Source organism: Haplochromis burtoni, unplaced genomic scaffold (assembly GCF_018398535.1).
Source record: "Haplochromis burtoni strain Fernald_Lab_line unplaced genomic scaffold, NCSU_Asbu1 Contig_400, whole genome shotgun sequence".
In the NCBI taxonomy this organism is placed as follows: Eukaryota; Metazoa; Chordata; class Actinopteri; order Cichliformes; family Cichlidae; genus Haplochromis; species Haplochromis burtoni.
Window position 1 is genome coordinate 270787 of NW_024582761.1, and position 17035 is coordinate 287821.

The 17035-nt window shown below is 46.4% G+C and overlaps 1 protein-coding gene across 6 annotated transcripts in view; it reads right to left on the reverse strand.

The window, feature by feature from the left end:
• The window catches only part of taok2a (TAO kinase 2a), a 35956-nt gene that overhangs the window by 5923 nt on the left and 12998 nt on the right, over positions 1-17035 (reverse strand). The window contains exons 2-19 of one of the 6 annotated variants that reach the window (XM_014329447.2): positions 12419-12559; positions 6996-7067; positions 6682-6783; positions 6147-6192; positions 5957-6053; positions 5737-5850; positions 5209-5300; positions 5043-5136; positions 4868-4949; positions 4617-4787; positions 4120-4329; positions 3908-4036; positions 2444-2680; positions 2109-2237; positions 1535-1738; positions 1213-1452; positions 162-421; positions 44-128 (exon numbers count right to left, since the gene is read on the reverse strand). In XM_014329447.2, coding sequence (XP_014184933.1) covers positions 44-128; positions 162-421; positions 1213-1452; positions 1535-1738; positions 2109-2237; positions 2444-2680; positions 3908-4036; positions 4120-4329; positions 4617-4787; positions 4868-4949; positions 5043-5136; positions 5209-5300; positions 5737-5850; positions 5957-6053; positions 6147-6192; positions 6682-6783; positions 6996-7067; positions 12419-12550 — 2496 coding nt within the window. In that variant the 5' untranslated portion in view covers positions 12551-12559. Of the gene's footprint in view, positions 1-43; positions 422-1212; positions 1453-1534; positions 1739-2108; positions 2238-2443; positions 2681-3907; positions 4037-4119; positions 4330-4616; positions 4788-4867; positions 4950-5042; positions 5137-5208; positions 5301-5736; positions 5851-5956; positions 6054-6146; positions 6193-6681; positions 6784-6995; positions 7068-12418; positions 12591-13548; positions 14507-17035 lie in introns of those variants that run through there. The other 5 variants (XM_042212917.1, XM_005947995.2, XM_005947994.2 and 2 more) reach the window with 5 other exon arrangements.

Sequence of the window (17035 nt, forward strand, 5' to 3'; positions counted from 1 at the left end):
GTGTATACCCGGGCTGATCAGCCAGGGCTCATCCTGAAGTTACCTGGATAAGACCAAATCCTGCCTTGTAGTACAGGCCTCTGGTTCTAAGGTGCAGGTTGTCAGGTGTGCAGGTGCTGAAGTGTGGGAGGTTGTCAGGTGTGCGGGGTTTCAGGTGTGGGTGGTTGTCAGGTGTGCAGGTGCACGGAGGTTTCCTTGCCTTACTCACAGCCTGAGAGGACAGCATTTCGTTGATGGAGTGGTCGTACTGCTCGGCCAGGATGGCCAGCTTACGTGTTTGCTCCTCTTTGAGGCGTTTGAGGACGGCCTTGTGGTCGGACTTTGGAGTGCTCTCCAGCAGGTGGTTCCTCAGAGCTTTGTACTGACGGGTCTGGATCTTGCAGGTCTCCTGGAACTGACGCTTGACCTGCAGCTCTTTGGACTGAAACAGAAGGAAACGTGTCGAGTTCATGTAAACTGCTTTTACACAAATAAAAGCATTACGAGTTCTTCTGATCAGTGAAGAGGTCAAAGTTCTTTAAAGTATCTGCCACATTCTTCCCCTTTTCCCCCAAAGTTCTGCTGATATTGGAAAATTTATGTAGTTTGACTAAATTACATAAACATTTCCCAAATTGGCATAGGGATAGCTCAGTGGGTAGAGTGGGCGCCCCATGATCAGAAGGTTGGGGGTCAAATCCTGCTACCCTGAGGTACCGCTGAGCAAGGTACCATCCCTAAACACAGCTTTTATAAACTGCAGGAAAAACTGAAATAAATATTGTTGTCAATTCGCAAAAAAAACAGCATCACAATTAAGCCTCCCATAAACTATACAGAAAGGCACAAAGTCACACAGGACTTCCAACAGCACCAGTAAACCTTTGAAAGGCCCTGTAGGGAAACAATTACATTTCCCATGAAGAGTGACGTCCCTTCCGATCGTCGCAGGTAATGCGACAGGTCGCGCTGACGTACGAAGTGCCACGAACAGCTGAGCGGATCAGCAAAGTGCGTTTCTGGATTATAATGTTTTTATTGTTGCAAGTGCTTTTTACACGATTTTTGCAAAAACAAACGGTGAGCTGGGACGAGCTGAATGCACGTTAAGAACGCAACTCCTCCAGTTTCACATGCAAAACAAATTATTGCGCTAGCTTCTGTGGTTGCATTTCTACTGGAATTTAAAAATAGTAACGGAAACCAGGTGGTGCTGTGATCCTCCTGAGGTACCTTGAGACTCTTGGGCTGCTGCCGGACCTCCATGGCGTGCTTCTGCCGAAGCTCCTGCTCACGCCGCTTGTTGTACTCCATCTGATTGGTCAGCTCGGTCTGGTGCTGCGTTCGGATCAGCTCGGCCCGGGTGCGCTGCATCGTGCCCAGCTGCCTGAACTCGAGCTCCTGGGTGGACTCGTGGTGCCGTAGCAGCATGGCGCACTCCAGGTCCTTCTGGGTCTGCTTCTTGTTCAGCTCCTAAAGGATGGAGAAAAGCAGGAATCACAGCGAATCACGGCCGGAGAGAGCAGAGCAAAAACAAACGCAGCTGCTGTCCCACCTCTCTGAGCAGGTCCTGCTCCAGGTTGTGGCGAGCCAGCAGCATCTTCCTCTTGTACTGGCGGCACTGCAGCTCGTAGTACTGCCGCTGGCGCCGCAGCAGGCTGGCCTCCTCCTCCGCCTGCATCTGCTGCAGACACTCCTTCTGACGGACCAGCCACTCCTGCTTCTCTCGCTTCGGAGTCGACTGGTTCTCGCTCAGCTCCTGTTCAGAGTTCAGAGTTCAAGTCAGGTCAGGGCTGTGATCTCTTTGTTTCATCACCAGTCAGCTCATTTATGTTTGTATCAGAGATCGCTTCTGCTGCTTTATTCTGAAAATCCAGGTGCAGTCAGACGCCAGCTGTAACTCAGCTGCGCTGCCTTTTATTTGACATATTTTACTCTTTATTTAAACAGCTTCGTGTTTCAGCTCCTACAGGAACTTCTCCGTTTGTGGGAGAGATCCTGTTTGGTTTTGCTGTTTCACAGAAACCTTTAAATTACAGCCTGTCGGCACGCACGGCTCCTTTAGAGCAGCTACGTTCGGTTCAGCCTGCAGGGCACGCGCAGCTGACTGTGGAGGAACTCGCTCCGACCTCTTTCAGCTGCTCCTTGCGCTGGCGGTACTGGCGTTTCTGTGAGTCCAGTAAACTGGTGAGTTCCTTCTTCTGCTGGCCCAGGATGTGCTGCTGGAACTTCTTCTCCTCCGTCAGAGCAGCTTTCGTCTGCACGGGCACACAAACAGGATCCTTACGTTAAGAAATGAACTCATAACTCACATTAAGACAGAAAAAACTTTGATCTATGAAATGATGCAAAAACTGAATTTAAAGAATTCCTGTTAAAAACACTGAAACCTGTTTTCGCCTTTGGATTTTGAATTCATCAAATAAAAATACTCTACTAAAGATTATCATAGTAAAAACTGCACCTCCTTCTCCAGGATGGCCTGGTGCTTCTTGGCCAGCTTGTCGGCCTCTGTGGAGAACGTGTTCCTCTGGTTCTCCAGCTCTTTGTCCAGCTTCAGCTGATGCTCGTCCATCTCCGCCTTCAGCTTGTTTTCCAGGCTCATCAGCTGCTTCTGGTGCTGCCGCCTCATGCGCTTGTAGCCGGACATCTGCTCACGCAGCGCCGAGCCCTGCTCGTGCTCCTGGATCTGACGGGTCACCTGGAGGAAGGCGGTGGTGAGGTTCAAGGACTCAGCAGGTCAGCTCGAGTATCAAAAAAAACGATCATTTTTAAGACTTTCTTGCTTAATTCACATGATTATTCACAACTTCACAAACGTGATGCACGTGTGAAGACATGAGCCCGTTTTTACTGAGAACTGTTAAAGACTAACAGGGAAGAAAGGTGGAGGTGGTGGAGACAAAAAGCTGCCTGTTAATCCATCGCTCTGTCTGCATCTCTGAGTGCAAACGGTGGCAAAAAGACCGGTCACTACTAGGGATGGGTACCGGTATCCGTTCTGACATAAACGGTAGTAACCAGACCGAAAAGCATCGCACATTTCGGTGCTTTTTTTCGGTGCTTTTTTTTCCTGAGCTGTGATACACTTTAGATTCCAGCCAATCATTTTACGTTTCCGAGGATAGTAGGCGGGTCCAGGTACGTACGTTCTTTTAGAGCAGAGCTACAGATTAAAAATGCCCAAGGCGAAGCGGTCAAAAGTCTGGCTGTACTTCACAGCAAAAGATGCAAACTCAGCAGCAACAAGTGCTTTAAGCTGATACTGTGATACTGTCAAAGGAGGTAACACCTCGAATCTCGATGAAACACCTGGCGACGCATAGCGTTTTTTTAAAAGCCGAGAAATGCGCCGTATTTGATAGCTTGCTGCGAGACCTCACACCGAGCACATCTACTGCGGGTGTGGTGCCTGTTATCGGACCCGGAGTTAGCAACATCCCCCAAAAACCCGAAGAGGAGAGTCCTGGCCCCTAGCCCTGCCAGTGTAGCAGAAATGATGAGGATGATGATGCAGCAGCAGCCGTTCTTCTCTGCGTGAGTAGCTTAATGTTGTTCGTGTGTAATTTACGTTGAGTAGGCTAACCACGTTATTACATTAATGCATGTAAGGTGAACTAGCAAACATCATCATAGCTACATGCGGCTGTCTTCTTGTTTGATGGCAGATACTCCCTTCACCCTGGCCAAAAAGGCTAAAATGACCAAAGAAAAAGTGGAAAACAGCTGAACATGAGAGGTTTTTGGACCAATTGTGTGTTCTCCATTCTTTGAGCACCGTTTCAAAAGTACCGTTATCGGATAAAACCTAAACAATACCCATCCGTAGTCACTACTGTCTGTGGACAAACTGAGGTCATTTTACTCCACTACAGCTCCATTCATAGATATCTGTAGAACCTCCATCTCTATCTGTGACGGATCTTACCAAAGAGGCCGTGCGGATGGTGGCAAAGTGGTCACGGTTTCGATAGAAGGCTCGCCGGCGTCCAGCTGAAGGAGCCTGAGGCTGATCCATCTCTGGCTGGTACGGGTCATCGTAGATGTTGTCCTGACCCTGAGGAGGAGGAGGGAGAATCAGGATGGTGAATCCACAGGAGGCGAGCTGGATGTCAGGTGAGCTTTAAGCCAAGCACTTACCGTGGGTCGGTGGATGATGGAGCTGTTGGAGGTGACCGTGTGCTCGCCCTCCTGCATCATGGCCATCTCGTTGCTGCTGTCATCGGAGGCGTCGGCGAGGCTGTTGACCGAGCTGCTCTGAGAGCTGGCTGAGATGGACATACTGGGAACAGACTGGGAGCTCTCCATGCTGTTAACGGTGCCCGTCTGCAGCAGGTACGGCTCCACCTCCTGAAACACACAAAACAAAATCTTCTTTCACACATGACTCCTCATCAGGAGTCCCTCCCAGCCCGATCACATGACAAGACCTAAAGCTGAAACGGAGAGGGCGACAGCTCAGGCGGCCCGCCTTCGGCTTTCTCACTATTTTTGTGCACACAGTCAAGTTTCCAGTAACACTCCAACATTCCTGCTTAAAGCCAGTCAGAGGAAAATGTTCTGAGGTTAGTTTCCTCCTTTTTTGGTATTTCAAGCCAAAAAAAGCACAAATCTCCTGATCTGTGCTCCTTCCTCACCTCCTCCTCCTCGCCTCCCTCGGTGACGGGGCCGTTCTGTTGGGTTTCCTGGAACAGGATCTTCTTCATCTTGCGGTACTGCAGGTTGTCGAGCTCCCTCACCGCGTCCTTGGTTCGTGCGATCAGGTCCATGACGACGGTCAGCGGGCGCTCGTGGCACAAGAAGCGATGCTGCGGGAGGAGGGATAGAAATGACAGGTGAGCACACAGCAGGGCAGGTTTAAAAACTGTCCTGGATCAATAACGCTCACATTGAGAAGCACGTCCGAGGTAGGCCGGTCCTGGGGAATCTTCTGTAGGCAAGAGTCGACAAAACTGCGGAAGGAATCGGACCTGAAACAAAAAACACAACATCAGTTCACTGCAGTGTCTCCGAAGTGGACAGAGGGATACACGGCGCCGCAGGAAAACATGGAGGCTGCTCACCAGTGATTGGACTGCAGGACGGGGCTTTCATTCTGAGCGATGTGGTATAAGGCACTCATAGCATTCATGTTGAACAGGGGGGGTTTCCTCTCCGCTGCAGAAGAACGACAGTTAGCATCACAGAGCCCCAGGCTCACAGTTTAAGAGCACAGACAGCAGCTCATACCCAGCTCTATGCAGGTGATGCCCAGGGACCAGACGTCCACCTTCCCGTCGTACTGGCCCTCATCCATGGCCAAGATCACCTCCGGAGCCATCCTGGAGAAGACAGAGAGAACGGGCCGAGTCATCCGCTGCTGCGCCGCACGACGTGCAAAATGTGTTTCAGCGAAACAACAAAAAAAGCTGCACTACGAGAAAAAAACTCAGATGTTGTCCACTTATTTTATTATTCTGGCGTTAAAACTGAACATCTGCAGACAAATAAAGCTACACTGAAGCTGTTTAATCAACAGCTGGTAAAAGTAAAATCTCAGAGGGCAGCGCTGATGATCCTGAATATGACCTTTCAGCTAATATTAGGCTAATTTTGCTGTTGAAAAGAGACTTTGGACAGATCCTGGGTACAAATTCAAGAAGCTTTCAAATGTAAACGAAGGAGATCTCATCTGTGGTCCGGTCCTATTCACGCTCTGATTGGTCGTTGGTGTTGTCTGTTCAAAACATGGACTGAACGAGCTCCATCGATGCTCACCAGTATGGCGTCCCCACGAAGGAGTTGGCCGGAGACACGATGGAGGCGGAGCCAAAGTCCCCCAGTTTGACCTGACCCGGCTCCGTCAGCAGGATGTTTCCTGCCTTCACGTCCCTGCAGGAGAGAGGAGAGTGTGACCCCTGCTGGCGGTGGGCTCTAACTGCATCTACGTTTGTAGGTCTTCTTGGTTTAAAGGAGCTGACGGACGAACAGATCTTACCTGTGAATCATATTGTGAGAGTGAAGATATGCCAACCCCTGCAGTGCACCGTGGGTAATAGCAGCTATTTCTACTTCCTGGAGCGGCTTTTTGTGAACTGCAAGGAGAAAGAAGAGTTTATTCATCAGAAAAACCAGAACACAAGAAGAACGAATAAAAACGGGTGAAGTGTGTGCAGCACTGCACGAACCTTCAAGGAGGTCTGAGGCCGAGCCGAGGCAATACTCCATCACCAGCTGAGGAGGAAACGACAGCGATTACACATCATCAGTGAAGGAGCTCACACAGCCGCCCTAACATGATGAACTCCTCCACCTCTATGTGTCACAGCTCGGCTGAGACCGCTTCGACCAACAGAAACGTCTCCATTTCAATGTTTTTCCACTGTGAGGTGATGTCACCGAATAACAGTTCAGTTACTGAACACTTGTTCCTAATAATATGACATTTTCCCCCCTATAATAACCAACAGGAGACAGACTATGGGCAATTTAGAGTTACCACTTAACCTAACCCCAATAACTGCGTGTTTTTGGACTGTGGGAAGAAGCTGTTGTACCTGGAGTGAACCCACACAATCATTGGGAGAGCATGCAAACTCTACAAAGACCCCGGCCTGATAGAGGAATGAACTCAGGACCTTCTTGCTGTGATTCAACAATGCTAACCACTGTGCTGGCCCTAGGTAAAACACCTCCCCGTTAACCACGCGTTACAGGACGCACCCATGCCGTGTGCTCCTTCAGGTAGCAGCCCAGGTACTCGATGGTGTTGGGGTGGCGAAGCTTCTGCAGGAACTTCACCTCTTTGATGATGTCCTGCCATTTCTGCACAGCAACAGAAAAACACTCAGCTCTTCTTTCTAAAGTGTCTCACAGCACATTTAAAATGTAAAGAAGTTCAAAAGCATTTAAATCTGTAAAATAATTTTTCTGGCACACAAAATCAGCTGCTTAACATCAGTGCGACTGTTTCCTATCAGAGCACGAGCAGACGAGGGCAGGCAGATCTTCAAATCTACGATCGTTGCGCTCGTTACCTCGTTGGTCTGCTTGCCGCTGTACGACATCTTTTTGATGGCCACCACTTCATTGTTGCTGACATCTCGGGCCTGTTGGACGACACAAACACAATCAGCCCTCAGTACATTTCAGTTCTGTTTCAGGAATCGAACCCGCGATCTGCAAGCCTGCCCTCACAGGTATGCATCCACCGAGGCTGTGCTGAGGAGGAGCCAGTTCTTATTGTCCAACTACACCAGAGGGTGGAGTAATCTCTGTGTGAGAAAAGTAATGGCTCGGGCCCAGGAACGTTACGCTGCTGTGGTGACAGGTAGTTGGCATGGCGCCGCGCTTGACTTTGATGGAAAGGAGTGGAACCGGTTTTCGATTGGGGACTGCGTCAGGATGTGTGAGCAACCGGTTTGTCCCCTCTGACAAACCGCCGGCGAAACAACTTCATAGATTTATTTAAAAAGGTTTCTAATGAGCAACATTTAAAGAGAGAAAATATTACTTATCTCTCTCTCTCTAGATCTATATCTCTATATATCTATATTCATGAATTATAATCAAGCTGAACCAGTGAAGAGAGAAAGATTTCTCTCACACGGTTGGATAATAAAAGGTTTCAATCCGACCTCCTGACTTTACTGTGAAAGGATTAGCTTCTTATTCCAGTCTTTAGACTCATCCAGCATGCTGCTGTTCTCTGGAAGGAGGTGGAGACTGCAGTAAGTAAACTGTGCCCACTTCATGGTTATTTTTAAAGTAATGTTTGGTTTAGGAGACAATAGAGTAAGCTTTCTTCCTCTTCCTGTTTATTTAAGACTGATGTATTTATGCTTCTAGGTAACTGTGTCATGTTTGATTTCACCTCTGACAGAATCCATCAGAACAGAAAAGGAAAGTGTTTTCTTTGTGCTCGTCTTCGTTTGCATTTAAAACCGGTGTGGAAACGTCACCTGGTGCACAGGAAATGCGCTCCCTGGAGAAACCGGCTTCGTCTAATCCCCAGTCCTGATTACAAACGTTCCTTCGCTTCTCGTCTGCTTTGTGTTTAGGAAAAATCAGCTTACTGTGAAAGCCGACAGTAACCGGGTCACGCGTGTGTAAATGACACGACTCGCTTTGTTACAGGATTTTCTTTTAGAATAACATCTTAAAGACACGAAGGGGAAAGAAATAAGAGGCTTACTTCTGTAACCGAGTCTGCTCCACTGCTCCATTTACTCGGCACAATTAGTCTGTTGGAAAAACGTTTCTTTACATCAGTTTTCCTTTCCTCTTTTTCCCCTCGGACTCGGCGTGCAGGTTAATTTTAGGACCACTCGGTGGAGCCAAACGATCGACAAGCCCTGCTCGGTGAGGCGAGAACAGAGCTGGACACAATGATCCATTAGTCATCCAAACTACATGATTTATTTTTGAATCACATACTCGATGTTCTCACAGCTGTTCAAAGTGTTGGATCCTGATCCTGAGAGAGGACGCTGCTTACAGGCGCCAGATGAAGTCGTTCTGCATTCTCACAGTACTGATAAGACCCTGTGATGCAACAGCATCACCTCTGCTGAGCATTAAAATACACAAACTAACATCTTTGGAGTCCCAATACAGCAGCATTGCACGATTTACTGCTCATCATAATTTTCCTTTATCTTACACTGAGCCTTGGAGCAGCCCATCAGTTCACCCTCGACACAAACAGGAGGTTTAAAAGCAGCTAGGTTGTTGTTTTGTTTTTGTTTTTTGTTTTTTTTGGGGGGGGGGCAGAGATCTCAGCCATGTCATCAGTGGAAGCCAAAAATCCTACAATGTGTGACGCAGCCCATAAAAAGCCAGACAAACACCCCAGAACAGCCGAGCAGCGATCAAACCAATAATAACTGTTAGTTATTGTCACCGTCTGCTAACATCGCTCGCAACTACAGCTGAAAGATGTTATTTATCGAACGATTTCTGATCCATAACCTGCAGATAAACAGCCACGGCCAGCAAACGTCTCAGCAGGTTTTTCATGAACAAACAGAAATGAACTTTTTCACCGTTAGCTGTGGCGATAACGCTGCATAGTCGAGCAACAGTGTCGTACAAAGTGCAGCTTTTAATCAATTATCGTTCCTTAATATACTGCTAATAGGAGGGCTGGGTATCGCCACTGATTTCTAGAATCGATTCAATTCACGATTCGAATCGGGAAAATTTTGCCTCTGTCAGAAATATTATAATTCAGATCATGCATCAGTACATTTCCATATTTTTATATCTATAAAAAGAAAGCTGACGCTTGTGAGACTTCATCAAAGGTGTGAGCGTCACAGCAGAGGCCTTTGTGTCAAAGTAACTGAGGATAAAACACAGAACAACATGAAGGTGATTTTCCTGGCCTGGGATTTTATAGCAGATAACCTTAAAAACATTCTGCAGTAGATCAAAAACAAAAGAAAGTCATTAATCAACACATGAACGTTACCTGATGCTGCTGAGGTGAAGCAGAGCAAAGTTACAGAGTTTTATTACACAGCCAATGTTCCCTCTAAGCTGCGCACGTGTGCAATTGTGCACTGCTGCACGTCTCTGCGCACAGAAAAAAGTCTAACCTGAATTGAAATTAACATTAAAACTTTAACGATTCTGTTCTGCAGTGTTAGTCAGTGACTGGCTGCTCCTGTACGGCATCAGAACGATGCCACCTTATCCCGTAGTCCAGCTAATCACGCGATTCACATTCGTATATACGCAGCTAACCAACGTGGCTGACAGGCTCTGACAGCGTCCTTATGTGCGACACCGGTGTTTTAGCAAAGCGGCTGATGTGGAGTGAAGCCACGTTAATGACAACGTGTGCAACCATTGGAGATGTGAGCAGGACAGACGGAACAACTGACGGACAAAGTGTGGACTTTATACCAGTTTTTAAACTGTGTTGATCGGCCATGTAAAACCAGAGTTATGATAAAATATCTGCACTGTTTGTTTTTCTTCCTGAATACTGTCGTTGTTTATATTTACTGCAGGAAGAAACGGTAAAAACGGCGTTTTATAAGGAAAACGCTCGAAAGCCTGTGAGCAAAACCCAAAAACCACGCGGACCCGCCGACACATCAGAGTCAGCGAGCTGTCGGCTTTCAGCCCCGACCGTGTCCGTGCCGTCGGTGAGAAAGTCACAGCTCACTGATCCTGATGCGTCGGCGGGTCGAGCTTTGTGTTCACGTCTCTGTGCAGAAGCCTGTTCCTGCTCTCAGTTACTGTTTTAATCTTTGGTGGTTGTTGAAGTTTTGTGAGGTTTAACCGGAGGTTCTGGCGTTTCGAGCAAAATAAATTTATATTAAAAAATCGATTCAGGATTTGAATGAATCGATTTTACGTTATTCAAGCCAGAATCGACTTTAATCGATAAATCGATCATCAAAACCCAGCCCTAGCTAATAGTGTTTTTTTTATCAATATCAAGTTTTCACAAAACCTTTAATTTACTGTTATTATTATTTATTTCACTGCTTAGAAATCGTGACTACTAATTAGAAGCTCTTAGTTCCCACCTCCCTCAGTTTAAGGCAGCTTTCTTTTGATTGGCAGCTCTTCATAAGCTGAAGGTCTGAAGAGTGAGTGGGCGGGGCTTCTGTGCCTGGGATGGTCGCATACAGGGGTTCAACTTTGACCTCACACAGACCCAAAAGAAAAAAACAAACAAACAAAACAGCTTGAGGGTCACCTCTCAGGGATTACTGTACACGCGCCGCCCTCGCTACTTCAACACGAACATCCACCGCTGGAACAGGAGACACGACAGGAAACGCAAACACTTGAAGCGGTTGTGAGCGACAGTTCCAGAGACGCTGAGGGGCGCCGCGTGTGAAACGTTCTTTTTTATCTGATGCAAATTGCTGCGCAGCGTCTATTTCTGCAGCTCTTCTCTAATGGCCTTTCAAGGCTGCTCTGAAACTCAGACATGCAGTGTGGAGGTGTGAGTCTACCACTCAGCCTCAAGAATATTTTACAGGTGAAATGAGATGCAGAGGCGCGGCGCACACACTCGTCGTGTTCCCACTGTTTTCTAATAAGCTGGGGGACATTTTCAGATTCACACTCTCTTTATTAATGACAGATAAGAGTGATTTTAAAGAGAAACCCACACAGATCCACACGGTGGACAGCTCGGCGAGTACATCCAAGAGACACTCAGACAACAATCCAAACTATTTGATTTGGTTTAAGATAAGCCCAGCGTGCAGAACGCCGTGCTGCTGTATGTCTGCACCTATACAAACATGTGCAGATGCAAGCTTCACGTCTGCTCTGGTCCCACACTTCTAAACTGGTTCACACCCATCAGTCACCGACTGCTGGAAAAACGTGATGATTCGCCGTCTAGCTGCAGAGCTTCCTTGTACTAAGAATAGCTTCAAGAACATTTTCTAAGAATTTCCCCTTAAAGTCAGAAGTAAATCCCGGCAGAGATAAAACTTTTTCATAAAACATGCTCAGCCTTTAAAAGAGCTTTGAAGCTGAAGTGTTTGAAGCAGAGAGGAGCAGTTAAGAGGTTTAGGAGTTTCTTAAGGACAGGAGGATGTGGTGGAACGGGAGCGATGCTCGTAGGCCACACAACCCCATGTGTTCACGTTCCAGAGGATCTGATCATTGCTACAACATGACGCTCAAAAGAGCCACTTAACTCGTGCACGTCTTTGTTCTAGATGTAAGAAAACATGCTGCCTTGGAGCGCCACAGCACAGAAACAGGTTGCACCAATAGCCCGACTGAGGTTTCTGCATCAGGACCAAAAGCACATGTGGTCCTTAGCTAGTCCTGTATAAGACCTGAGGACAGACGACCTCACACTGACTCTAGAACACTCGGGTGTACAGACTGGCCGATATGGCCTGAAATCCATATTGCGGTATAATTTGAAGCATGTGCGGTAACGATATATATCGCGATATAGTCTTTTCTTCTGTGTAACGTGTTTTCCACACTATAAGGCCACTTAAAATCCTTTAATTGTCTCACAAATCAACAGTGCGCCTAATGTATGAATTCTGGTTGTGCTTACTGACCTCGAACCGATTTACTGTGCTACACGCGCTCAGAAGAATTTGTGGGTTTTTCCTTGTTTGTTTGTATTACTTGATCCCTAAAGTGTTCTCCAATGAGACGGCAGCGACTCACAGCTCATTTAAGTTTGAGACCGCTGCTTTAGAGGTCCACACCTTTATTTTGGTGGGTACTGTAGTTATGAAGGTGCAGAGTCCTAACAAGCTGTGGACTTTAGTAAATCCAGGAGCAGACAGGATCGGGCACATGTGACTAACTTTCTCTGAGGGATCATTTAACATGTAAACAACTTCACCTGATGTCTTTGTTTTAAACTCACACCTGGAGAGAGAAGCTGCTCACACTGAACAACATTAAAACCAGAGAGTGAGTTTGTTACTGACACGGTCAAAAGCGTGTTACTCACAAAGTACACCGCTCCAAAGCTCCCGTGGCCGATCTCCCGGAGGTCGGTGAACAGCTTCTCCGGGTCATCTTTGCAGAACAGATCAGCCACCTCGGGGTCCTTCAGATTGCCCGCCCGCGCATTCGAGGGCATGGCCAGGGCCTGGAGGATGGAGAGAGTGCTCAGGTCAGTGCTGCAGATTGAAATCAGGGTGAAAACATGGAGGTCAGAGGTCAAAGCTTTTTCTTGTTAACTGGGGTTTTGGTCATAATCAGATTTTCTCAGATTTTCCGCTGGAGGCAAATAAATCTTCATGATCTGTGGATGTGATGCTTTATGAGTTTAAATCATTCTGACCTCTGTTCAGACATTTACAGGTTTTTTTATTAGTTTTCTTATTAGCGTGAAACATAAATAAAATATAATTACCATCATATAAACAATCATATAGCTATGTCCACACATACATATTTATGTACCTAAATGAGTATATAAAGGAGGGGAAAGAGGTTTTCTAAGTATCAATGATTCGGATTCAAGTACTGGAAAAGCTGGATCAAAGTTGTGCTATATGTTGGCTGCCCCTTTAACTAAGACAGCAGGTGCCTGTGTTGCTTTTGCAGCATGTGATTTGCCCGTTTATACTTCAGCTGGGCTGAAAACCATCAAATTAATGTGCCAAACATGCTGGGAAATGCATTCCTGCACTCTTGTAAAGTGACCTCACAGAGACGCCATCAGCTTCCCTGATGTTCCCAGTCTGTGCTGCACATCTGTAACGCTGCGTATTGCACCAGGAATCCCACGACTGGCTGCTGCTGACGTTACCGTTCACAGTTAACATGGATCTGCACTTCAGCCGTCTATCTGGGAACCGGCTGACAAGTCGAGGCTTGTGAAGCGTTCCAGGGAAAATCGGGCTGTTTCACCGTGGGAGTGCCAAATACAAACAATGGAGGGAGGGAGAGTGACACGGACCCATATGGGGGAGACAAAATGGCAGCTGCGTTTTCACAAAGTGCTCTTCACCATGAATGGGCTTCAATGAAGAACTGTTCGGCTCAGATCGCTTTAGTGCCGGCAGCAGCGTGACGCGAAAGGCCGACAGCTTCCAAAATAAGGACACGCGCTCGTCCTTCAAATCCGCTCACCCAGTCCGAGCAGTCACGTTCAGCCTCTGTGTTCTTGTTTCTACGACAACAGCGCTGCTGAAAAACATTAGAGGAGATCCACTCGTACGAAAACTAACGACGCCGACGATAACCAGCCCGGCGCTTCGGTGCAGACGCTTCAAATGTTTGGCTGTCCAAAATGGATCAGGTGTTCATTTGATGCACTCTCGGTATGAACAGTGCCGTGTTCACCTCCTCCCACTGATACACAACTTTAGAGCTCCTGCAGACAGGTATGCACAAGCTCCTCCCTCAGCAGGTGAGGAAATTCAAGTGCACAACAATGAACAACGTTTCGAGGAATTCCAAGAGATGGCGTTTCAAAAAACATAAATGTTAATCATTAAGAATAACCTGATACACAGACAGCAACGCGCCCGATACCTGCAGCTCCACCTACCGTGGCGACCACTCCCACCTCCTCTATGGGAAACAACAGCGCAGCCGTAAGTCGGCGGTTCTTCCCGTGTGTAACGTTAACACCGCGTTAATTTAACAGGATAAAAACCGAATTTATACAGCACCAAATCCCAGCGACTGTCACTCTGTCATACATGCGCTACCATTGTTAGGGGCGGGTTTTGATGATCGATTTATCGATTAAAATCGATTCTGGCTTGGATAACGTGATATCGATTCATTAAAATCCTGAATCGATTTTTTAATATAAATTTATTTTGCCCGAAACGCCAGAATCTCAGTTTCAACAACCACCAAAGATTAAAACAGTAACTGAGAGCAGGAACAGGCTTCTGCACAGAGACGTGAACACAAAGCTCGACCCGCCGACGCATCAGGATCAGTGAGCTGTGACTTTCTCACCGACGGCACGGACACGGTCGGGGCTGAAAGCCGACAGCTCGCTGACTCTGATGTGTCGGCGGGTCGAGCTTTGTGTTCACGCCCTTTTTGCGCTGATTCTGAAGCTGAAGGTTTGATCTCTCTCCAAACAACATTGATCCAAACTACGCTTCACATAAACATCGTCATGGATTCACTCTGACTTTTGCTGTTTTGCTTCCACCAGGACAAAATCACACTTCATGCACAGCTCTCTCTCTCTCTCTCTCTCCTCTCTCTCTCTCTCTCTCTCTCTCGTTTCCCGTCTAAAAATCTGTTTTCTTCATTATTCGCTTGCTTGTTACGCACAAGTCGGACGCTGTTTGTTTCCTTTCACTTACTTCCGAAAAGAAAAACCTAATTTCTGCCGTTCAATACTGAACAACTTTAAACTTTTTAAAATGATGCAAAATGCAAAACGCTGTGTCTGTAATGAAACCGCTGTAACTTCAGAGGTGATGTTCATGTGCTGATTAATGGTTTTCTTTCGTTTTTGATCGACTGCAGAATATTTTTATAAAATCCAGAACAGGAAAATCTGCTTCATGTTTTTCTGTTTTATCTTCAGCTGCTTTGACACAAAGGCCTCTGCTGTGACGCTCACACCTGTGATCAAGTCTGGCGTGTGTCAGCTTCCTTTTTATAGATAGAAAAATATGTAAATGTGCTGATCTGAATTATAATATTTCTGACTGGCAAAATTTCCCAGATTCAAATCGAATTGAATCTAGAATTATAATTAACAATGTGCGCTGCTGCGTCACACGACACATTTGTTTACGTCTGTTCTTCTTCTTCGTTTAATTTCTCTGAGGTGTCTGAGGCTCCTAACATCCATTTGCGTTGCCTCGGCCACCGTGGTCGTTCCCTTTGTGTTGCTGGTTTGGAGAGGACGGGTTCCTCTGCCTGAGAGGCGGGGCTCATGCTTGTAGCACGTTTGTAAAGTTTTTTTTTTACTTTACACATAACTGCCACTCCCCTTAGCCTTAAGTTGCTGCATCAGTGTGCATTATTAACTGTAACAGAGAAACTCCGCACGCGTGCGTATCGCCAAAGAAGTAGGTCACAGTCATGGTGCTGCAGCTTCAGCAGAGACGATTGTGATGTTTATCTAACGCACTGCCTTCTAACAACAGCTCTGAATATGCGACTCTGATGGGCCTCACATTCAGTCAACAACCAGAAGACAATTTGATGATTAAAGGATGCGATTAATCGTTTCAAATACACATTAATATTTGTATGAAGGTATAAGCTTAGTGCTCAAGCTCAGTTTGGTCCGATTTCTTCCTTCCCATTTAAATAATTCATAAACAGGTCATAAGGGAAGCCGTTACCACGTCTTAATGCACACATAATGAAATGTAGATGTTTTAGCTTCTTGGCACAAATTTCTCCATCAAATTTTCCAACTCGACTCAAAGCTTTAAGCTATTTATAGCTGCAAGAACCGACAAATTCCAGCTCGAGCAGAAATAAGAAAATGAAAGGAACTCCTCAGTGATTCAAATCTACATTCTGCCATGAAAATGGGTCTGAGGGAGGAGCAGAATCATGACATGCATTTAATGAAATGCCTGGCACGTGTTTTGGCTGCTGTATGTGGAGATCAGAGTGTGCGCTGTTACGCTCCGACTCAAATCAACACCGATTTAAATAAATCCACAAAAATCCAAAGAGAGAGGCCGAATCATCAGAGCGGTGGATGTAATCTGAGGCTGCACACTGAGCCGTGCTTATTGACAAACCAAACGTCCTTCTGTAACGGGGTTAATGTGGCGCTCATCCTCTGAGCGTCAGCTGCAGCCCCGAGAAGAGTCGCCAGCTTAACCAGGCCTCTGCACGCCGGCCGCCGGATCCCCGTTTAACAACGCGCCCGCTCTGTGCCCGAGGTGGAGACAGATTCCCACCATCCTGCCCCCCTGACCTGAAAGCGCTTCTAAACACAGTGAAGCAATTTACAATTATGTGGCGCTCGACAGCCTGCCGCTACAGTCAGAAGAAACACTACCCGTCTGAAAATATGACAGCAGAGGGGAAAGCAGCACCTTAATTTGCCTAAAACTTCACCGTGGTATCAAACTAGAGACCTTTATCGTGTCAGTCAGCCTTCACTGCATATCTGAACACCCTTTGAAATTCTACTTTAATGCTTTTAAAGACCTAAACTGAAGACTGAGTTCCTTCAACACTACAACAACTGCACAATGGGTTTAAATCTCCGCATAAGATCCAACAGTAATCATTACTGCTCTATTCTCTGCTTTACTGTTCAGCGCTACATAAGAAATCAATCACACGTTTAAAACAAAACTTAAATGTGTCATTTTAGTCTCCGTTTACTGAACAACTGTAGATGTGTAGGAGCAATGTTGGAAGCATTTTGTAGCATTTCAATTTAAAATGAGACAACACTGATATCAGTAACAATATAGTGTTATTTCTCAAGTTTTTCAGGCGAACCCGTCCGATAAACCAGATGCTGGTATTAAAGTATTTAAAAATTCACTTTGATAAATATAAATATTTGGCTGTGAATATTGTGCATCTATTGGTTGGAAAACTAAGAAACATCAATGGTAATACCATGGTTAAAGGGTGTTCATTACTGCATGTGCATCATTTT